The sequence below is a fragment of the Rhineura floridana genome, chromosome 3 (genome assembly GCF_030035675.1).
Source record: "Rhineura floridana isolate rRhiFlo1 chromosome 3, rRhiFlo1.hap2, whole genome shotgun sequence".
NCBI lineage: Eukaryota > Metazoa > Chordata > Lepidosauria > Squamata > Rhineuridae > Rhineura > Rhineura floridana.
Genome location: NC_084482.1, coordinates 230,162,987 through 230,181,404, shown reverse-complemented (window position 1 = coordinate 230,181,404; position 18,418 = coordinate 230,162,987). Strand labels below are relative to the sequence as shown.

General features: G+C 46.6%; 1 protein-coding gene across 1 annotated transcript; it reads right to left on the bottom strand.

The window, feature by feature from the left end:
- Window positions 1-288: 288 nt before the first annotated feature.
- On the bottom strand, window positions 289-10,686 carry LOC133381915 (zinc finger protein 239-like). The gene is made up of 2 exons (XM_061621495.1): window positions 10,238-10,686; window positions 289-3,755 (listed from the first exon to the last, which is right to left on the bottom strand). The coding sequence occupies exon 2, from the start codon at window positions 3,685-3,687 to the stop codon at window positions 2,992-2,994; it is 696 nt and encodes a 231-aa protein (XP_061477479.1). The 5' UTR covers window positions 3,688-3,755; window positions 10,238-10,686; the 3' UTR covers window positions 289-2,991.
- Window positions 10,687-18,418: the final 7,732 nt, after the last annotated feature.

Sequence of the window (18,418 nt, the reverse complement as noted above, 5' to 3'; positions counted from 1 at the left end):
GTTTCCATAATACATGCCAGGTCTGCGCCCTCATCCAATATCGTATCATGGATGAGGGTTGTTTTTTGGGCAACAGACCTGGCATTGCACAGCAGCAGTCGAAGGCCAGAGTATGGAGTCAAGCATCCCCCAGCTATCTTTCGGCTCTGGACAGGCCCGGAAAAGGGGACAGATATTACGCATCTCTCCTTAGTTCCTCTTACCTGACGTGGCCTGCCCTTAGCACTCCTCCAGCATCTGCCTATATTGGCCTCCCCCCTCCCCCATCACTCCCCTCTGATTGACACATGCCCCTGACACTGGCTTCCACAACTCAGGCAGGCCACCCACCCTTAAAACCACCAGAAAACTACCCAAAAAACCCACCCCCCACCAATTAATTTAAAATCTGGGGCCTGGTCCTGCAAGATGTGACACCTTCCAAGCAGAAGTCCAACAGGGAGGGTGGCGGTGGTAGCCGAGCGGCGGCAGGAGCAGCAAGCAAGCAGGCAGGCTGGCAGACGGCAGCAGCAACGGCTCTCCTTCCCAGGACGGCGATGGTCTCCTTCCTCCTGCAGGCCCTGGGCCCTTGCACTCCACTTAGTTTGCTGGGCCCCACAACCCTTGTTGCGCTGTGTGCTTAATTTGCTTAAAGCAGCACAACGGCAGCAGAGAGTAACAGCAGATGTTGAAATGCGAGTGTGCCAGCTTTTAGCCTGCATCAGGATCACTGAGACTTGAGACTTAGTAAAATAAGAAACAAAATAAAAGCTAGTTTATTTATAGAAATACATAGTAGATAGAAAGGCATCCCTAGTTCTAACTAACTAGCTAAGGTGGAAGAGAGCAGAGACAAAGGTGTCTCCTTTTTCTCGGACAGTCGGAGAAGAAAGTGGGCTGGGTTAGGCTTTATTATTATTGGTTGAGATTTTACTGTTTTAATGTTTCTGTATGCTTTTATTCTGTAAGTCACCAAGTGACTGGACAACCAGCCAGATGGGCGACTAATAAATTAAATAAATAAGTGGGAAGGCAGAAGGAGGAGGGGCAGGTAAGCTTCATTAAAGACGTAACATCCTAGTCGCCGGAAGGAAGTCAGTCAGAGCAACACAGGTAAAGGTAAACAAGCCTCTCCATCTGGAGGACCCAAACTCTACCTCCCTTCTGGAACACAGACAAAAGAACAAAACAGGAGTTGCTCTTGCCCCATTTCCAACAGCGACCAAGGCTGTATCTCGGTGTTCAGGATATAAACCATTCCAAAGTGGCTTTTAAGTAACTGCCAATGGTGCCCTATTAAAAAGCCCCCAGGACCCTCCCCCAGGGCAGGACAGCCGAGGGCAGAGCGATCCTCCCCTTTGCAGCCAAAATATCTGTTGCAGAGTAGCAAAATTAGGTATTTGAGTGTCTGAGTGAGCTTTGTGCATTTGAATCTTTGCTAAAGATTGCACTTTCCCTACAAATTAGTCAGACAGAGACTTTAAGCTTTAAAAATAAGAAATAACTACTTTATTTAACCATGGACTCCAAAAAACAAAAGTAATTGGGTGTTAGAACAAATTAAACCAGAACTATCACTAGAAGCGAAAATGATGAAATTGAGGTTATCATACTTTGGGCACATAATGAGAAGATCTGATTCACTAGAAAAGACCATAATGCTGGGAAAAACAGAAGGAAGTAGAAAAAGACGAAGGCCAAATAAGAGATGGATTGACTCCATCAAGGAAGCCACAAACCTGAACTTACAAGATCTGTTCACGACAGATGCTCTCGGAGGTCGCTGATACATAGGGTCACTTGAAGGCACATAACAACAACAAACTTTCCAAAGCATTGATAAATCTCTTCCCTTGTACAGATCCTTTGATGCACCTGAAGGTAGCCATTCTGATGAAAGGTCTTTCAATGCTACAAGCACTGAGACTTGTGTTGGAGATGACTTCCTCCTACAGAAAGTGGAGGGAGCAACCAGAGGATCAGCTATCCTGGATTTGATTCTAACCAATAGAGATGATTTGGTGGATGAAGTGGCAGTTACGGGAACTCTGGAGGAAAGTGACCACACCATACTTGAATTCTTGATTTTAACAGAAGCAAAAGCTGAGAGTATCCATATGTGCACCCTGGACTTCAGGAAAGCTGATTTTAATAAACTCAGAACAATTGTCACTACCGTGCCATGGCAAGCCACCCTAATGAGAAAAGGAGTCCAAGATGGGTGGGAGTTTCTAAAACGGAAATTCTAAAAGGACAATGGCAAGGAATTCCAACAAGGAAAAATGGGGGAAACAGCAGAAGAAGCCAATGTGGCTTCACCAAAAGCTTAGAGATTACCTGGAAACAAAAGAGGACACAGACAGGAAGTGGAAAGAAGGCCAGGCCGCAGAGTACAGGCAGCTATCACAGAATTGCCAGGATGGTGTCAGGAAGGGTAAAGCTGAGAATGAGCTGAGGCTAGCGAGGGATGCTAAAAGCAACAAAAAAGCTTTCTCCAGGTACGTCCATAGTAAAAGACAGAGAAAAGAAAAGGTGGTACAGCTACTCAATGAGGATGGCAAAATGATGACAAAGAAAAGGCAGAAGTACTCAATTCCTACTTTGTCTCAGTCTTCTCCCAAAAAAGGGCCTATGAGCCTCCCGGGAAACATGAAGTAGAAGGGTCAGGAAATGGTCAAGGAATACCTAATCACTTTGAACAAGTTCAAATCAGCAGGGCCCGATAAACTGCATCCTAGAGTATTGAAGGAACTGGCAGAAGAACTCTCAGTACCGCTCTCTATTATCTTTGCGAAATCATGGAGGACCGGTGAAGTGCCGGATGACTGGAGAAGAGCTAATGTTGTCCCTATCTTCAAAAACGGCAAGAAGGAGGAACCGGGGAACTACAAACCAGTCAGCCTAACATGCGAAGTAAGCGGGCTACTCCAACTGAACCTTTTTCCATAGCTGAAGCATTTATAAGGTTTGTCTCTTATATGACTTTTGAGATGCGAACTAAGTTGGCTACTGTCACTGAAGCTCTTTCCCCACTGCAAGCATTTGTAACGTTTGTCTCGTGTGAGTTCTGTGATGCAAAGTAAGGTGGCTACTCCGACTGAAGCTCTTTCCACACTCCAAGCATTGATAAGGTTTGTCTCCTGAGTGAGTTCTTTCATGTTTACTAAGGTTGCTACTCCCACTGAAGGTCTTTCCACACTCGCAACATGTATAAGGTTTGTCCCCTGTATGAGTTCTTTGATGCGAAGAAAGGTTGCTACTCCGACTGAAGCTCTTTCCACATTCGAAGCATTGATAAGGTTTGTCCCCTGTGTGAGTTGTTTGATGCGAAGTAAAGGCACTACTCCGGCTGAAGCTCTTTCCACACTCCAAACATTGATAAGGTTTGTTCCCTGTGTGACATCTTTGATGCAAAGTAAGGTTGCCACTCTGACTAAAGCTCTTTCCACACTTGACGCATGTATAAGGTTTGTCCCCTGTATGAGTTTTGTGATGCAAGATAAGGGTGCTACTCCGACTGAAGCTCTTTCCACACTCCAAGCATTGATAAGGTTTGTCTCCTGTGTGACTTCTTTGATGAACCGTAAGGGCACTACTCCACCAGAAACTCTTTCCACACTCCTGGCATTTATGTTTGTCCCCTGTGTGAGTCTGTCTCTCCTCCTGTCTCTTTGCTCCATCTTGACTCCTCAATTTCTGCTCCTGCATCTACTCCTCATCTTTTTCCAGTGATACTTCGGATGGTTCTCCCTCAGCCTTGACTCCCCAGATGTATCCTGATGGAATGAAAAGGAAAGGAGATAAAATGCTGTGGAGAAATCCTGTGAATATATTATGATTTGTACTTTGAAAACATATTTCTGGGAGTTCTGTTGATATCAGAGTTTACCTGTCAAAGCTTGAGGCCTTGTACGGAGTTAGTTTAGCAGGTTGTGAAAAGAGACACACACACAGAGAATTCTAGTGAAAATCTGCTCTCTTGTTCCTCCATTTAAGCTGGACAGCCCACTACTTATGCACAGCTGGAATTTATAAACCTAGGATGGATCCTGTCTTACAGGTACATGGCCCTTTCCACTGCCCAGAAGGCAGCTTGCATCCCCTCCCTTCCTCCCTTCTTCCCAAAATGTTAACCCCTGCAACATGAGACAGTGCTGGAAGATGAGACCCCCAGTACGGATGGCTACTGGGGAAGAACAAAGGATAAGTACGAGTAGCGCTGTGTCTATTGACGCAGCTGGGTCAAAGTCAAAAGGAAGCCCAGTTGCTGATGTATACAGATGGGAAACGAGGGTGCGGAGTTGTACAACGCACACAATAGGAACATGGAATGTGAGAAGCATGAACCAGGAAAAATTAGAAATTGTCAAGGAAGAAATGGAACGTATGAATATTACAATAGTTGGCGTGAGTGAATTAAAAAGTATGGGAATGGGCCATTTTCAGGCAACTACAAAATATTTTATGCAGGAAATGAGAAATTAAGAAGAAATGGGGTTGCTCTAACAGTGAGAAGTGACGTAACAAAAGATATTAGGAGTTATAATGCCAAGCCTAAGTGGGTGATATCAATGAGATTTAATGGGGAACCAATCAACATAACCATCATCTAAGGCTATGCTCCAATGGAAAACACAGAACAAGAGGAAATAAAGAGATTTTATGCAGAAATTTAGACCAAGAGTAGGGATGTTGAATAATCAAAAGGGGAATACACTGACTGACTGAGATGAAATAAAAGGAAGATGGAAGCAATACACTGAAGAACTCTATAAAAGAGATGCAAGGATGACAGATTCATTCACAGAGTAACCATATGATGAAGAACCAGAAATTTTAGAATGTGAGGTGAAAGCTGCTCTTAAAATAATTCTAAGAAACAGATCACCAGGAACAGATGGCACACCAACAGAATTGCTACAAGCTACTGAGACTGAATCAGCCCAAAGTTTGAGAAAAATTTGTCAACAAATATGGAAAAGAAAACAATGGCCCACAGACTGGAAGTGTTCAATGTACATCCCAATTCCAAAGAAAGGGGATCCCAGGGAATGCAGCGATTATTGAACGATTACCTTAATATCCCATGCAAGTAAAGTAATGCTCAAGATTCTACAACAAAGTCTCTTACCATATATGGAGTGAGAAATGCCAGACGTCCAAGCTGGATTTAGAAAGGGAAGAGGCACCAGAGATCATATCGCAAACATACGTTGGATAATGGAACGGAGCAAGGAATTTCAGAAGAAAATCACCCTGTGCTTTATAGATTACAGCAAAGCCTTTCACTCTGTAGATTATGAAAAACTATGAAATGCTTTAAAAGAAATGGGGGTGCCACAGCATCTGATTGTCCTGATGCACAACCTGTACTCTGGACAAGAGGCTACTGTAAGAACAGAATATGGAGAATCCAATTAGTTCCCCATCGGAAAGGGTGTGAGACAGGGGTGTATTTTATCACCCTATTTGTTTAATCTATATGCAGAAATCAGGATTGGACCAATATGAAGGTGTGAAAATTGGAGGGAGAAATACCAATAATTTAAGATATGCAGACAATACCATACTACTAGCAGAAACCAGTAATGATTTGAAATGAATGCTGTTGAAAGTTAAAGAGGAAAGTGCAAAACCAGGACTACAGCTCAACGTCAAGAAGACTAAAGTAATGACAACAGAAGATTTATGTAACTTTACAGTTAACAATGTGGGCATTGAACTTGTCAAGAATTATCAATACCTTGGCACAGTCCTTAACCAAGATGGAGACAACAGTCAAGAAATCAGAAGAAGGCTAAGACTGGGGAGGGCAGCTGTGAGAGAACTAGAAAAGGTCCTCAAATGCAAAGATGCATCACTGAACACCAAAGTCAAAATCTTTCAGACTGTGGTATTCCCGATCTCTGTATATGGATGTGAAAGTTGGACAGTGAAAAGAAAAATCAACTCATTTGAAATGTGGTGTTGGAGTAGAGCTTTTCGGGTACGATGGACCGTGAAAAAGACAAATAATTAGGTGTCAGAAGAAGTTAAACCAGAACTATCATTAGAAGCTAAAATGCTGAAACTGAGGTTATCATACTTTTTGTTTGAGGGAGGGGGGCTCTTTTGGGACACCCTCCACCATCCCAGAAGCCAATTCCTCACGTAGGACAATTGGCTCTGGCAAAATAGCCTTCTCTTCCAAGGCTGTGCCCGCTCACAACAGCCCTGCAGGGTACAAGACTGTTAACCACCCTGAGCCAAGGGGAAACTCTGAGCCCAGAAAACTTGCCAAGGATTACATGCATACGGAGTTTAGTCCCAACAGAAAGCAAGAAAGCCATCTGTCCTAGTCTGTACTTACACACAGGTAGACAGTTGCACAGCCCCCTCTCCTCAGAGAGAGGAACAGGCAGGAGAGTTGATGCAAAATGGAAGCTCAGCAGGCAACATCAAGTAGGCATGATGGGACCCAGGAGAGGAACGAAAGCCACGGTTTGAGCCCCATACTTATGGCAAGCTGCCCAGCAACAGCCCGGATCCAATTAACCAATCAGGAAATTTATTCATGGCATAAGGGCCCATCAATCAATGGCCCAATGGAACATCCTCCCTAAAACTTCAAGGGCTTTACGACCTTGATGGAGCCTGGCTTCTACGGATAAGGGGGTGTTAGGGTGGGCCTCTGAGTATCCACAGCTGGGAAATAAAACTGCCTACTCAGAGCTCTAATACAGAAGTGAAATGTTAACCTGTTAAGATCCCACATTAACAAATGAAACCCCACAATTCTTTGCTACACAACCATCTTGAATTCAGGTTTCCATGACACTTTGGACACATAATGAGAAGACATGACTCACTCCAAAAGACAAGAGGAAAGCCAAACAAGAGATGGATTGATTCCATAAAGGAAGCCACAGACCTGAACTTGCAAGATCTGAACAGAATGGTTCATGACAGATGCTCTTGGAGGTCGCTGATTTTGAGGGTTGCCACAAGTTGAGAGAAGGTGAGAGAAACCCAGCAGAACCTACACCTTGCTGCTGTGGCCTTCTGCACAACTCCATCTGCAGGCTTCCTCAGGTGTCAGCTGCTACTCCCTGCAAGGCCTTGGGACAGCTGAAGCCAGTTAGGGCTCACAAGGGAGAGGGTGGGGAAGAGAGCTTCCCCTCATAAGAGCCACCTCTAGCCAAGGATCCCCCCCCCAGTGTCAGGGTTCTTTTAACATGTGTCGGGGTAGGAGTAGTCAGAGGCCTGCCATTGAGGTAATATTGGGCAGGGTATCAAAGGTGCTGTGGACTTTGAAGAAGCACAAATACAGGGCAAATGGGAGCCTGCCATTGTTGGGCAGGGGATGTAATAGTGGTGGGAGGCAGACCAGGGGAAGGGATATAAGACACCTTTGTGCTTGCATCCCTTCCGGTCCCCCTTCCAACCCTCCGGACACTGGTAGCTATGCTGGGAACTCCCTGGATCTTATTGTCCTGCTGATGAATGCAAGGTCAGTGACTAAGGAAACCACTTTCATTCAGGACTTAATCCTGGATGAATGTGCTGACCTTGCCTGTATTACCGAAACCTGGCTAAATGTCCAAGGCGGAGTAGGTTTCTCTGCACACCAGGTTTTGTGGCACTCCAGCAGCGTAGATCCAGGGGACGGGGAGGTGGGGTCGCACTTGTCTGCAGGGAATCTATCTCCTCTGCCAGGTACCGTGTCCCTAACACCTCCAGCTGTGAGTGTATGTGCCTGGCGTTGGGTCAGGGAGACAGAGTGGGGATTCTGTTGGAGTACCGGCCACCCCACTGCCCAAAAGTCTCCCTCCCTGAGCTGGTGGAGCTGGTCTTGGCGTTGGTGTTGCAGTTCCCAAGAAGAAAACCATTGCCTTCCTCATTAATACTCCCAGGCAAGGCGTGGACATCATCTGCCCTCCACTAGCAATCTAAAGAGAGATGTGACAAGCCGGATCTTTTCCTTTGTCGTTGTTGTTGTTATGTGCCTCCAAGTCGACTGCGACTTATGGCAACCCTTAGGATCAGCAACCTTCCTTTAGTGTTCACAAATCATCTCAGGTCCAGATGGCATCTATCTGAGAGGTCTTAAAACATCCCAAATGTGACATTGCTGATCTTCTAACAAAAATAGGTACCTTCGACGAAGACTTGCTACCATATGGACTGGCAAATGTATTACAGTTTGAAAGCCAAAAGGACACAGAAGCTATCTGGGGCATCATTCGCCTATTAGCTGTTCCGGGAAAAGTAGTGGAAAATATTATTAAAGACAGAATTTCCAAACATGGAGTGGAACACAGCAATCATGGGATACGGGGAAATATGCTCTCATACATCATTAAGTGTTTAAAGATCAGGAAGGAGAAAGGAGGAATAAATGAACAGTTCTCCCAATGGAGGGATGTAAGAAGTGCCCCCATGCCACCAATCATCAGGATTAGGACCTGTGCTTTTAAACTTGTTTCTAAACGACATGGATTTTGTGTGAGGAGTGAGGTAATCAACTTTACTGTTGATATCAAATTCAGGGTGATTAAAATAAAAAGGATTGTGAGGAACTCCAAAAGGAACTCTCCGAGCAGGCTTGGGTATTGAAGACCAAATGCAATTAAATGTAAGCAAGTGTGAAGTGATGCACAGAAGTGAAAAATCCGAACTGAGCCGGTGGTGACTGACAGGAGAGACCCTGAGCAGGGCCAGCGCTGGCGTGTTTGGCACCTCCCTGCAAATTATAAATCGGTGCCCTTTTATAGTTGTTTTGTTATTTTTCAATTCAAATGTCATAAAAAATGTAACAAGGCAAATAAGGACAAATAAGAAAATCATTAAGGAGTAGGAAAATCTCCAGTCCAACAATTCCATCATGCATATTAAATTGGGAGGGGGAGAATTGCCCTTGGTGGGTTTGGAACTACTGCTTTCTATATCCCTGTGTTGTGGTTGTTATGTGCCTCCAAGTGGATTGACTTATGGCAACCCTATGAACCAGCGACCTCCAAGAGCATCTGTCATGAACCGCCCTGTGCAGATCCTGTCAGCTGAGGTCTGTGGCTTCCTTTATGGGATGAATCCATCTCTTGTTTGGCCTTCCTCTTTTTCTACTCCCTGCTGTTTTTCCCTGCATTATTGCCTTTTCTAGTGAATCATGTCTTCTCATTATGTGTCCAAAGTATGATAACCTCAGTTTCATCATTTTAGCTTCTAGTGACAGTTGTGGTTTAATTTGTTCTAACACCCAATTATTTGTCTTTTTTGCAGTCCATGGTATCTGCAAAGCTCTTCTCCATCAACACATTTCAAATGAGTTGATTTTTCTCTTATCAGCTTTTTTTACTGTCCAACTTTCACATCCATACATAGAGATCGGAAATATCATGGTCTAAATCAGCGTTACCCAACCTTTTTTTTTTGACCCAATGCCCCTTTGCAAAATCTTTTTGGGCCCAATGCCCCCCTCAGATTTTGTGCTTTCCTCTAACTTTGATCAACATTCGTATCAAATCATTTCTGCACTACATTCCCAGCACCCTTCATAAACTATAACTCCCAGGACTCTGGAAGAAGCCATGTGCTTTCAATGTACAGTGTGGATGTGCCATAAAGGTGCTTGGTGTGGAGAAACTGGATAACATCCTCTGATTTAGTAGGGAACTTACACCTGGTGTAGGAAGAGGGAGGGAAGTAGCTCCCACCAATTTGCATCTGTTTCACTTGCTAAACCGTTTGTCTGCCAAGCTACCCTAAAACAAGGAGGGCAGGGCCACGTTTTAGCTTTATTAAATTAAATGGCGACCTTAATTGTAACAGGATATGAAACTGGGGAGGGCTGGCAGAATGGCAGTATTGAAAGAAGAGCTTCACTGCTGAACCAAAGGACAAACGAGGACACATGCAGAAGTGGCCCATTTAGCGCACTGGTGTCTCCTTAGCTCGGTTCCAACTATGAGGCGCCTCCATCTCCAAGCTGATTGCCACGAAATTCATCATCAGAACCCAGAGCTTGGAAAAGTTACTTTTTCGAACTACAACTCCCATCAGGCTGATGGGAGTTGCGGTTCAAAAAAGTAACTTTTCCAAGCTCTTTCAGAACCGCAGATGTTCCGAGGGATGCTTCCATCCGGCCCCACCACAGCCAGCCCAGCTCAGGGGAAGGGCAGACGGGAAGGGGCAGAGCTGCAGCCTCCGATCTGGAGGGTCTGCTGGGGGGGCGCTTAAGGGGGGGTCCACCCTCCCTCTCCCCTCCACCCGCATTGCCTACCTTTGTCTCGAGGCTCCCCCCGCGCAGCCCCGCTCGCCATCATCGCTGCGCGCAAAGAGGGGCTCCTCCGGCGCTTCCACCTGCTTTTCTCGCCGAGAGGCGGGGCAGGAAAGGGACGTCCCTCCCTCCTTTGCGCTCTTTCCTTCCGCTCCGTTGTCCTTTGTTAACCCTGAAAGTGGCTGGAGCTCCTCGGCTGCTTCCCACGGAGAGGGAGGGGAGGCGCTCCGTCCTCGCTTGCGCTGCGCTCTCCCGGAGCTGCCAGCCGAGAGAGGCTTCTTCACGGGCGGGGCTGGGGAGCAATCCGGCTCTGCTCCGGAACCCGAGCCCTGCGCGGTCGGCCAGAGGCTGGCTCTGGGCACGTGGACCTTGGAGAGTCCGCCAGAGGAGCCGCTTCCTTCTTCTGCACATCTGCCCGGCCGGCCCCCCGCTCGCCTACCGGCCCCATCATCGCCTCTCACGCACCGCGTGGTCAATCGTTGTCCTGGCCTTCCCCCCCCCAGGCCGGCTTTCCCGTTCCCCTCCCCGTCTTCTTGCCCCACGGCAGAGATGGGGATGTAGGGAGGAGGGGCGGGTGACGCAGCTTTCTCCCCTGCCCAAAATATCCCCGCCCTCCCTTCGGAGAAGTCCTTTCTTATTTTGGAGGTGTGGAGATAGCGGGACAGGCGCTGGATCATCTCTTGAAGCGGTTCGTTTTATATGGGGCGGGGGAAAGTATACAAGTAGCCTAAATTGAGGCTACTGCTGCTGCTTCTCCTTACAGCGCGATTCCATATTTATTTATTTAGGCATTAAGTTCCTCCCAGAAGGAGGAGCCCAGGGCGGCAAACAAAACACTGAAAAGGCTCTACCACATCTTAAAAACAGACTTCAAAAACACATTAAAACAAAACATCCTTTTTTAAAAAAGAGAAAAGCTCTACAAACATCTTAAATGGCCATTCCAACACAGAGACAGACTGGCATAAAGTCTCTATTTAAAAGGCTTGCTGAAATAGGAAGGTCTTCAGTTGGTGGCAAAAAGATAACAAGAGATGGCGCCTGTCTGATATGCAGTCGGGTTGAGTTCTATGGGAGGAGTGTGTAGGATAAAGTAGGTTAGCCTGAGAGACATACAGAGTGACTGAGGGACTAACCGACCCAAGGTCACCAAGCCAAGCTGAGTGCCCGAGTTTGAAACCATGGATACTTAATACTGTGCATCCAGGCGAAGATGAATCTGTCACTCTGAATACGGACATCTCTGCCTCCATATTTGTGACTCCCTCTGTTCCCGATGCTCAGAGGTGAGCGCGGCAACATCCTCATGCAACAGGGAGATATTCGCAGGCTCAGGGAAACCCCAAAGTTTGGAGAAGTACAAAAATATTTTTGGGGTGGGTGATTTAAAGAGGTTCCCACCTACCCACCCACCAGCCCAAGGAGGACTGTGGGTGCTCAGTGGCTGCAGAACAGGGTTGGGGCAGGGAAAAGGGGATGGAATGGAGCATCCGGAAGAGAAGCACTTCACACTGCAACATTTTGTTGCCAGCTCCCTGGCTTTCATTTTCAGTCGGTATAAACATTTCCCAAGGGAGTTCACCAGATCATAGAGACAGCAAAGCTGCATCACACTAATTAGCTCCTCAGCACCAAAGGCCCTAGACAGTTCTCTCTGGTGTTCTTAAAAATAGTTCATTTTTAGTGTATTTTTAAAATTCCAAACCGCCTGGTGTGCATCTGTAGAAAGGCAGTCTATGAGTCAAGGGGTTGTAAGGAGGGAGCTTAGCTGGACAGGGAGCTCTGCTGGAGTGTGGTGTGCCGAAGGTGAGGACAAAAGCAAGGGGCGAGAAGAGGGGGTACCTGTCTCGTCCTAGATAAGAGTGGGGTAGCTAAGGGATGTGGACTGCAGGATGCACAGAGACTGTGTGGGGTAGTGGTTAGAGTGGTGGGCCAGGACCCCTACATTCTTCTCCACTTGGGGAATAAAACTAGAGTCTTCCTGGAAGCAACATTGATTTTAATACACATGAGCTCAGACTGCTTAATAAAACAACATCTCACTCTTCTGAAGTGCATTTCCATGTGCGATGACTGAGCAACAACAATGTAAGTTGGTGGCAGAAGAATTTGGAAAGGGGTTCGGGAAAAGACAGATGAAGTAAATCTTTTCCTGTTAGATCTAATTTTTTTAACAGCCCTATGATTGCCAGTTTATGGTTTTAATTTGATGAAGGACTATTTACATTCTGTTTAACAGCGCTTGTTGCAACAATTGCACAGGTTTTAGATTCATCTCCCCTCCCCATTTATTTCATTTTCCCACATGTAATTAATGACTTGGACATTTTTCCAGATTCTGTCATCCAGTGGTGAAGAACTTGCCAGTTGCCTGTTGTTGTTTTATTCCTCTCTGTGAAAATGTTTCAGAAAATGATGATTAAGACTAGCTTGCTAAATCTCTTGAGTGACATATATTGTAAATCAGAAGAGCATTTCAGATATGGCTTTCCAGAGACAAGGAGTAGTTTGAGAAACACTAGAATGCAGAACTAATCCTCAACCTTAGCCAGGATTGACAACTAACTAAAAAAGCTACCTGGCCTGCTCTTATTTGCAACTGTTGAGAAACAATGGAAATATCTCAATATGTTTAGCCTGGAGAAGAGACTGTTAAAGGGAGATGTGACAGTTGTCTTCAAGGGCTGTGATGTAGAAGATGGAGCATGTCCTTTGTCACTCAAGAGGACAGGAGTAGAGGCAATGGGTGGAAATTGCAAGGAAACTGACTGCATCTAAACCTTGGGACTGCTATGGGGAACCTCCCATCATCCGTGGCCATGGGTTGTGCTTGCTGAGGCTAATAGGGGTTGAAGTCCAGGAATATCTGCAGGGACAAAGGAGCGCCTTTCAGCATAAATTTCCAAGGGGGCCCGAGGCGCTTTGCCATTGGGCAGGGACGGATTTGGGCCCTCTCTGACCATTGGCCATGCTGGCTGGGGCTGATGGGAGTTGGGGGTCTGGCAACATCTGGAGAACCACAGACCTCCCCTGTCCTGTTGCAGGGAACAGCCTGTATTTCCAAAACGGATGAAAGTGTATGTCAGAAATCGTTTACTTCTAGCACATGAGTTATGACTTTTGTTTACGAAATGGATGTTTTTGGAACTGTCCCCTTTCCAAGGTGTAAATTTCATAGAATCATAGGATGGTAGAGAGTTGGGAGGGCCTTATAAGGCCATCGAGTCCAACCCCCTGCTCAATGCAGGGATCCGGATTAAAGCATCCCTGACAGGTCCCTGTCCAACTGCCCTCTTGAAGGCCTCCAAGGTTGGAGAGCCCACCACCTCCCCAGTTCATTGGTCCCATTGTCACGTCGCTCTAACAGTTAAGATGTTTTTCCTCACGTTCAGTTGGCATCTGGCTTCCTGCAACTTGAGCCCATTGTCCTGGACTCTGGGACGATCGAGAAGACATCCCAGCCCACCTTTCAAGTACCTGAAGAATGCTATCATACCTTGTACGGCAGGAGGTCCATGGGGGTGACACCATGAGTTTCCGCACCGGGTCACACCAACCCTCATGATGCCACTGTATGTACCTTTTCCCATTGCAATAGATTTGCTAGGTTCACACTCCCCAGCTTCCAATTCGGTGTTTTAAACTTTCAATTCATTCCTCTTGAAAGGTTAGTATCACTGTTTTCTTTCCCTGATTGCACATTAAGCCTGGAGACCATGGGGGGGGCACAATTGGCAAGGAAAACGTTTCAAGTTTCATGCCCTCCCAACATGTGTGCACCTTCTGTTTTAACTCAGGCCATTTTGGGGCCGAGAATTGAAAACAGTTTAAAGCCTCAGCACTCCTATGTGCAAGCCACTAGAAGCATTGCTGCTGTACACAGCTGAGAAGCGGATGTGGGCTGGAAGGCTCGAGGGGCAATTTAACAACATTTGGTGCAACCCAAAATGGGGAATTTCGGGCTGCAAATCCAAAGCAGCCTCAGCCCTGCCTCTAACCTGCAATGTCAACAGAGTGGACTACATTGCAGGGCTGTTGTAAGCCACTATTTCCCTCGGCCACACATACATCCAATCAGTCTATGGGAATGGGCATAGGTATTAGTAGGGATTTTTAAAAAATGTTTGATGCCTATACACGCATTGTTGTTTTCACGTGCAGCAAGACTTGCGTTATAAAGAATTTGAATTCCTGTGGCGCTACCTTTTTTTCCCCTGAGTGGACTGGCTATTGCATAATCAATGGGACACTAAAATGCTCGATGCCTCCATTGCTTCCTAGGAGTGGAAATAGCATGAGGGGAAAACAGGAAGTTGCCTCTCAGACAACCGCATGTAGGGTGGGAAAGTCGATAGAGTTCATTGCACATCCCTGGAAAAATATGTCACCTTATCTCTTGGGGGCATGCAATGAGTATATCAACATACACACATGTCTTGCTTTGGTCCTCACAGTACAAATTACCACCTTTAGTTCAGAAAATTTGAATGACAAAAAAAGTATCATTTCTTTTATTTCATTCAGTATTGTTATTTCCCAAAAGGATAAAGAAGATAGAGGCACTGGAAGTGACATGCACTCGATTTGGGTGGTTGGGTGTTTTTTTAGCAAAAAAAAAAGTCATGTTGCAGATCAGTGTACCTCCATTATGTCTCCGAAGCAGCTAGAATCATAGAATCAGAGAGTTGGAAGGGGCCTTGGAGGCCATCGAGTCCAACCCCTGCTCACAGCAGGAAATCCACAGCTACAGCATCTCCCGCAGACAGCTGTCCAGCCTCTGCTTGAAGACATCCAGCAAAGGGGATCCCACCACCTCCCTAGGCAGTCGGTTCCATTGCCAAACTGCCCTTACTGTCAAGAAGTTCCTTCTAATGCCCAATCTGAATCTACGCTCCTGCAACTTAAAACCATTAGACCTTGTCCTACCCTCTGGGGCAGCAGAGAACAAATCTGTACCCTCCTCTATGTGACAGCCCTTCAGGTACTTAAAGAGTGCAATCATGTCACCCCTCAGCCTTCTCTTCACCAGAGTCAACATGCCAAGTTCCTTCAACCTTTCCTCATAAGGCTTGTTCTCCATACCGGCTATCATCCTCGTCGCCCTCTTCTGAACCCGCTCCAACTTGTCTATATCTTTCTTAAAATGAGGCCTGACTAATGCAGAATATACTGGGTCTATTACTTCCCTCGACCTGGAAACCATAGCTCTGTTTATGCATCCCAAAACCGCGTTTGCCTTTTTTGCCGCAGCATCACACTGCTGGGTCATGTTCAACTTACGATCCACTACAATTCCAAGGTCCTTCTCACATGCACTACTGCTAAGCCGGGTATTTCCCATCCTGTACCCGTGCATTTTGTTTTTGTGGCCTAAATGCAGAATCCTGCATTTGTCTTTATTGAATGTCATTTTATTAATTTCAGCCCAATTTTCTAGTCTATCCAGGTCCCTTTGGATTTTATTCCTGTCTTCCATTGTGTTAGCTATCCCTCCCAGTTTCCTATCATCCGCAAACTTCATAAGGCTTCCCTCCACTCCATCATCTAAGTCATTGATAAAAATGTTGAAGAGTATCGGCCCCAGGACAGAACCCTGTGGCACTCCTTTCGAAACCTCCTTCCAGTCCGAAGCAGAGCCACCGACGACCACTCTTTGAGTACGGTTTTCCAACCAGTTGTGAATCCACCTGACAGTATTTCCATCTAGTCCACATTTGACTAGTTTGCTAATCAAAAGGTCGTGGGGGACTGTGTCAAACGCTTTGCTGAAATCTAGATAGATGACATCTACAGCATTTCCACCATCTACTAAGCTAGTGACCCCATCAAAAAAAGAGATGACATTAGTCTGACAGGATTTTTTCTTGACAAACCCCCTTACGAGGAAAGGTTGCAGCATTTGGGGCTTTTTAGTTTAGAGAAAAGGTGGGTCAGAGGAGACATGATAGAAGTGTATAAAATTATGCATGGCATTGAGAAAGTGGATAGAGAAAAGTTCTTCTCCCTCTCTCATAATACTAGAACTCGTGGACATTCGAAGAAGCTGAATGTTGGAAGATTCAGGACAGACAAAAGGAAGTACTTCTTTACTCAGCGCATAGTTAAACTATGGAATTTGCTCCCACAAGATGCAGTAATGGCCACCAGCTTGGATGGCTTTAAAAGAAGATTAGACCAATTCATGGAGGACAGGGCTATCAATGGCTACTAGCCATGATGGCTGTGCTGTGCCACCCTAGTCAGAGGCAGCATGCTTCTGAAAACCAGTTGCCGGAAGCCTCAGGAGGGGAGAGTGTTCTTGCACTCGGGTCCTGCTTGCGGGCTTCCCCCAGGCACCTGGTTGGCCACTGTGAGAACAGGATGCTGGACTAGATGGGCCACTGGCCTGATCCAGCAGGCTCTTCTTATGTTCTTATGTTCTAAACCCATGCTGGCTCCTACTAATCACAGCATTGTCATCTAGATAGTTGCCGATGGACTGTTATTATCCGTTCTAATATCTTTCCCGGTATTGAAGTCAGACTGACTGGCCTGTAATTCCCCGGATCTTCTTTTTTATGCTTTTTAAAGAGCGGGACGACGTTTGCCCGTCTCCAATCCTCCGGCACCTCTCCCGTTCTCCAGGATTTCTCAAAGATGATGGCAAGAGGTTCCGAGAGCACATCCGCAAGTCCCTTCAATACTCTGGGATGCAGTTCATCAGGCCCTGGAGATTTGAACTCATTTAGGTTAACTAGGTATTTCCTGACTATCTCCTTATCAATCTTGAACTGCAATCCCGACCCCTTACTGAGATTGCTACCGATGCAAGGTTGCACACTGATATTAGAGACAGCCCCATGGTTTTCTTGGCAGCCATGAAGCCCTGACTGGACCTGTGAGTCTAACCTAAACATGTATGTTGATGTCGCCAAGGACCATCAACCTGGGGGACCGCAACTCCAACGCCAAGACCAGCTCAGGGAGGGAGACTTTTGGGCAGTGGGGTGGCTGGTACTCCAACAGAATCCCCACTCTGTCTCCCTGACCCAACGCCAGGCACATACACTCACAGCTGGAAATGTTAGGGACAGGGTACCTGGCAGAGGACATAGATTCCCTGCAGACAATTGTGACCCCACCTCCCCGTCCCATGGATCTAGGCTGCTGGAGTGCCACAAAACCTGGTGTGCAGAGAAACCTACTCCGCCTTGGACATTTAGCCAGGTTTCGGTAATACAGGCAAGGTCAGCACATTCATCCAGGATTAAGTCCTGAATGAAAGTGGTTTCCTTAGTCACTGACCTTGCATTCATCAGCAGGACAATAAGATCCAGGGAGTTCCCAGCATAGCTACCAGTGTCTGGAGGGTTGGAAGGGGGACCGGAAGGGATGCAAGCACAAAGGTGTCTTATATCCCTTCCCCTGGGATGGCCAGTCTGCCTTCCACTATTACATCCCCTGCCCAATAATGGCAGGCCCCTGACTACTCCCATTTGCCCTGTATTTGTGCTTCTTCAAAGTCCACAGCACCTTTGATACCCTGCCCAATATTACCTCAATGGCAGGCCTCTGACTACTCCTACCCTGGCACATGTTAAAAGAAGCCTGACTTTGGGGTAGGGGAGCCTTGGCTAGAGGTGGCTCTTATGAGGGGGAGCTCATTTCCCCACCCTCTGGCAGTTGTCTTCTCCCTTGTGAGCCCCAACTGGCTTTAGCTGTCCCAAGGGCTTGCAGGGAGTTGCAGTCGACACCTGAGGAAGCCTGCAGATGGAGTTGTGCAGGAGGCCACAGCAGCAAGGTGTAGGTTCTGCTGGGTTTCTCTCACCTTCTCTCAACTTATGGCGACCCCCAGAATCAGTGACCTCCAAGAGCATCTGTCATGAACCACCCTGTTCAGATCTTGCAAGTTCAGGTCTGTGGCTTCCTTTATGGAATCAATCCATCTCTTGTTTGGCCTTCCTCTTTTCCTACTCCCTTCTGTTTTTCCCAGCATTATTTTTTTTCTAGTGAATCGAGTTCCAAGGGCCAGATAGAAAGGTCTGGAGGGCCACATTTGCCCCCGCCCTCAGGGCCAGATGTTCCCCATCCCTGGGTTGAAGGCTAACATCCGGTCCTCACAGCATGACTATGTTCTCTGTTGTTTCAAGAGGCAGCTCAGGCCCCGCCCGGGGGATTGAAAGTACACTATTTCTAGAAGAGATG

What these genes read in the sequence shown, in the direction of transcription:
- LOC133381915 (XM_061621495.1), bottom strand. Translation starts at nt 3,687, where the DNA reads ATGCAGGAGCAGAAATTGAGGAGTCAAGATGGAGCAAAGAGACAGGAG.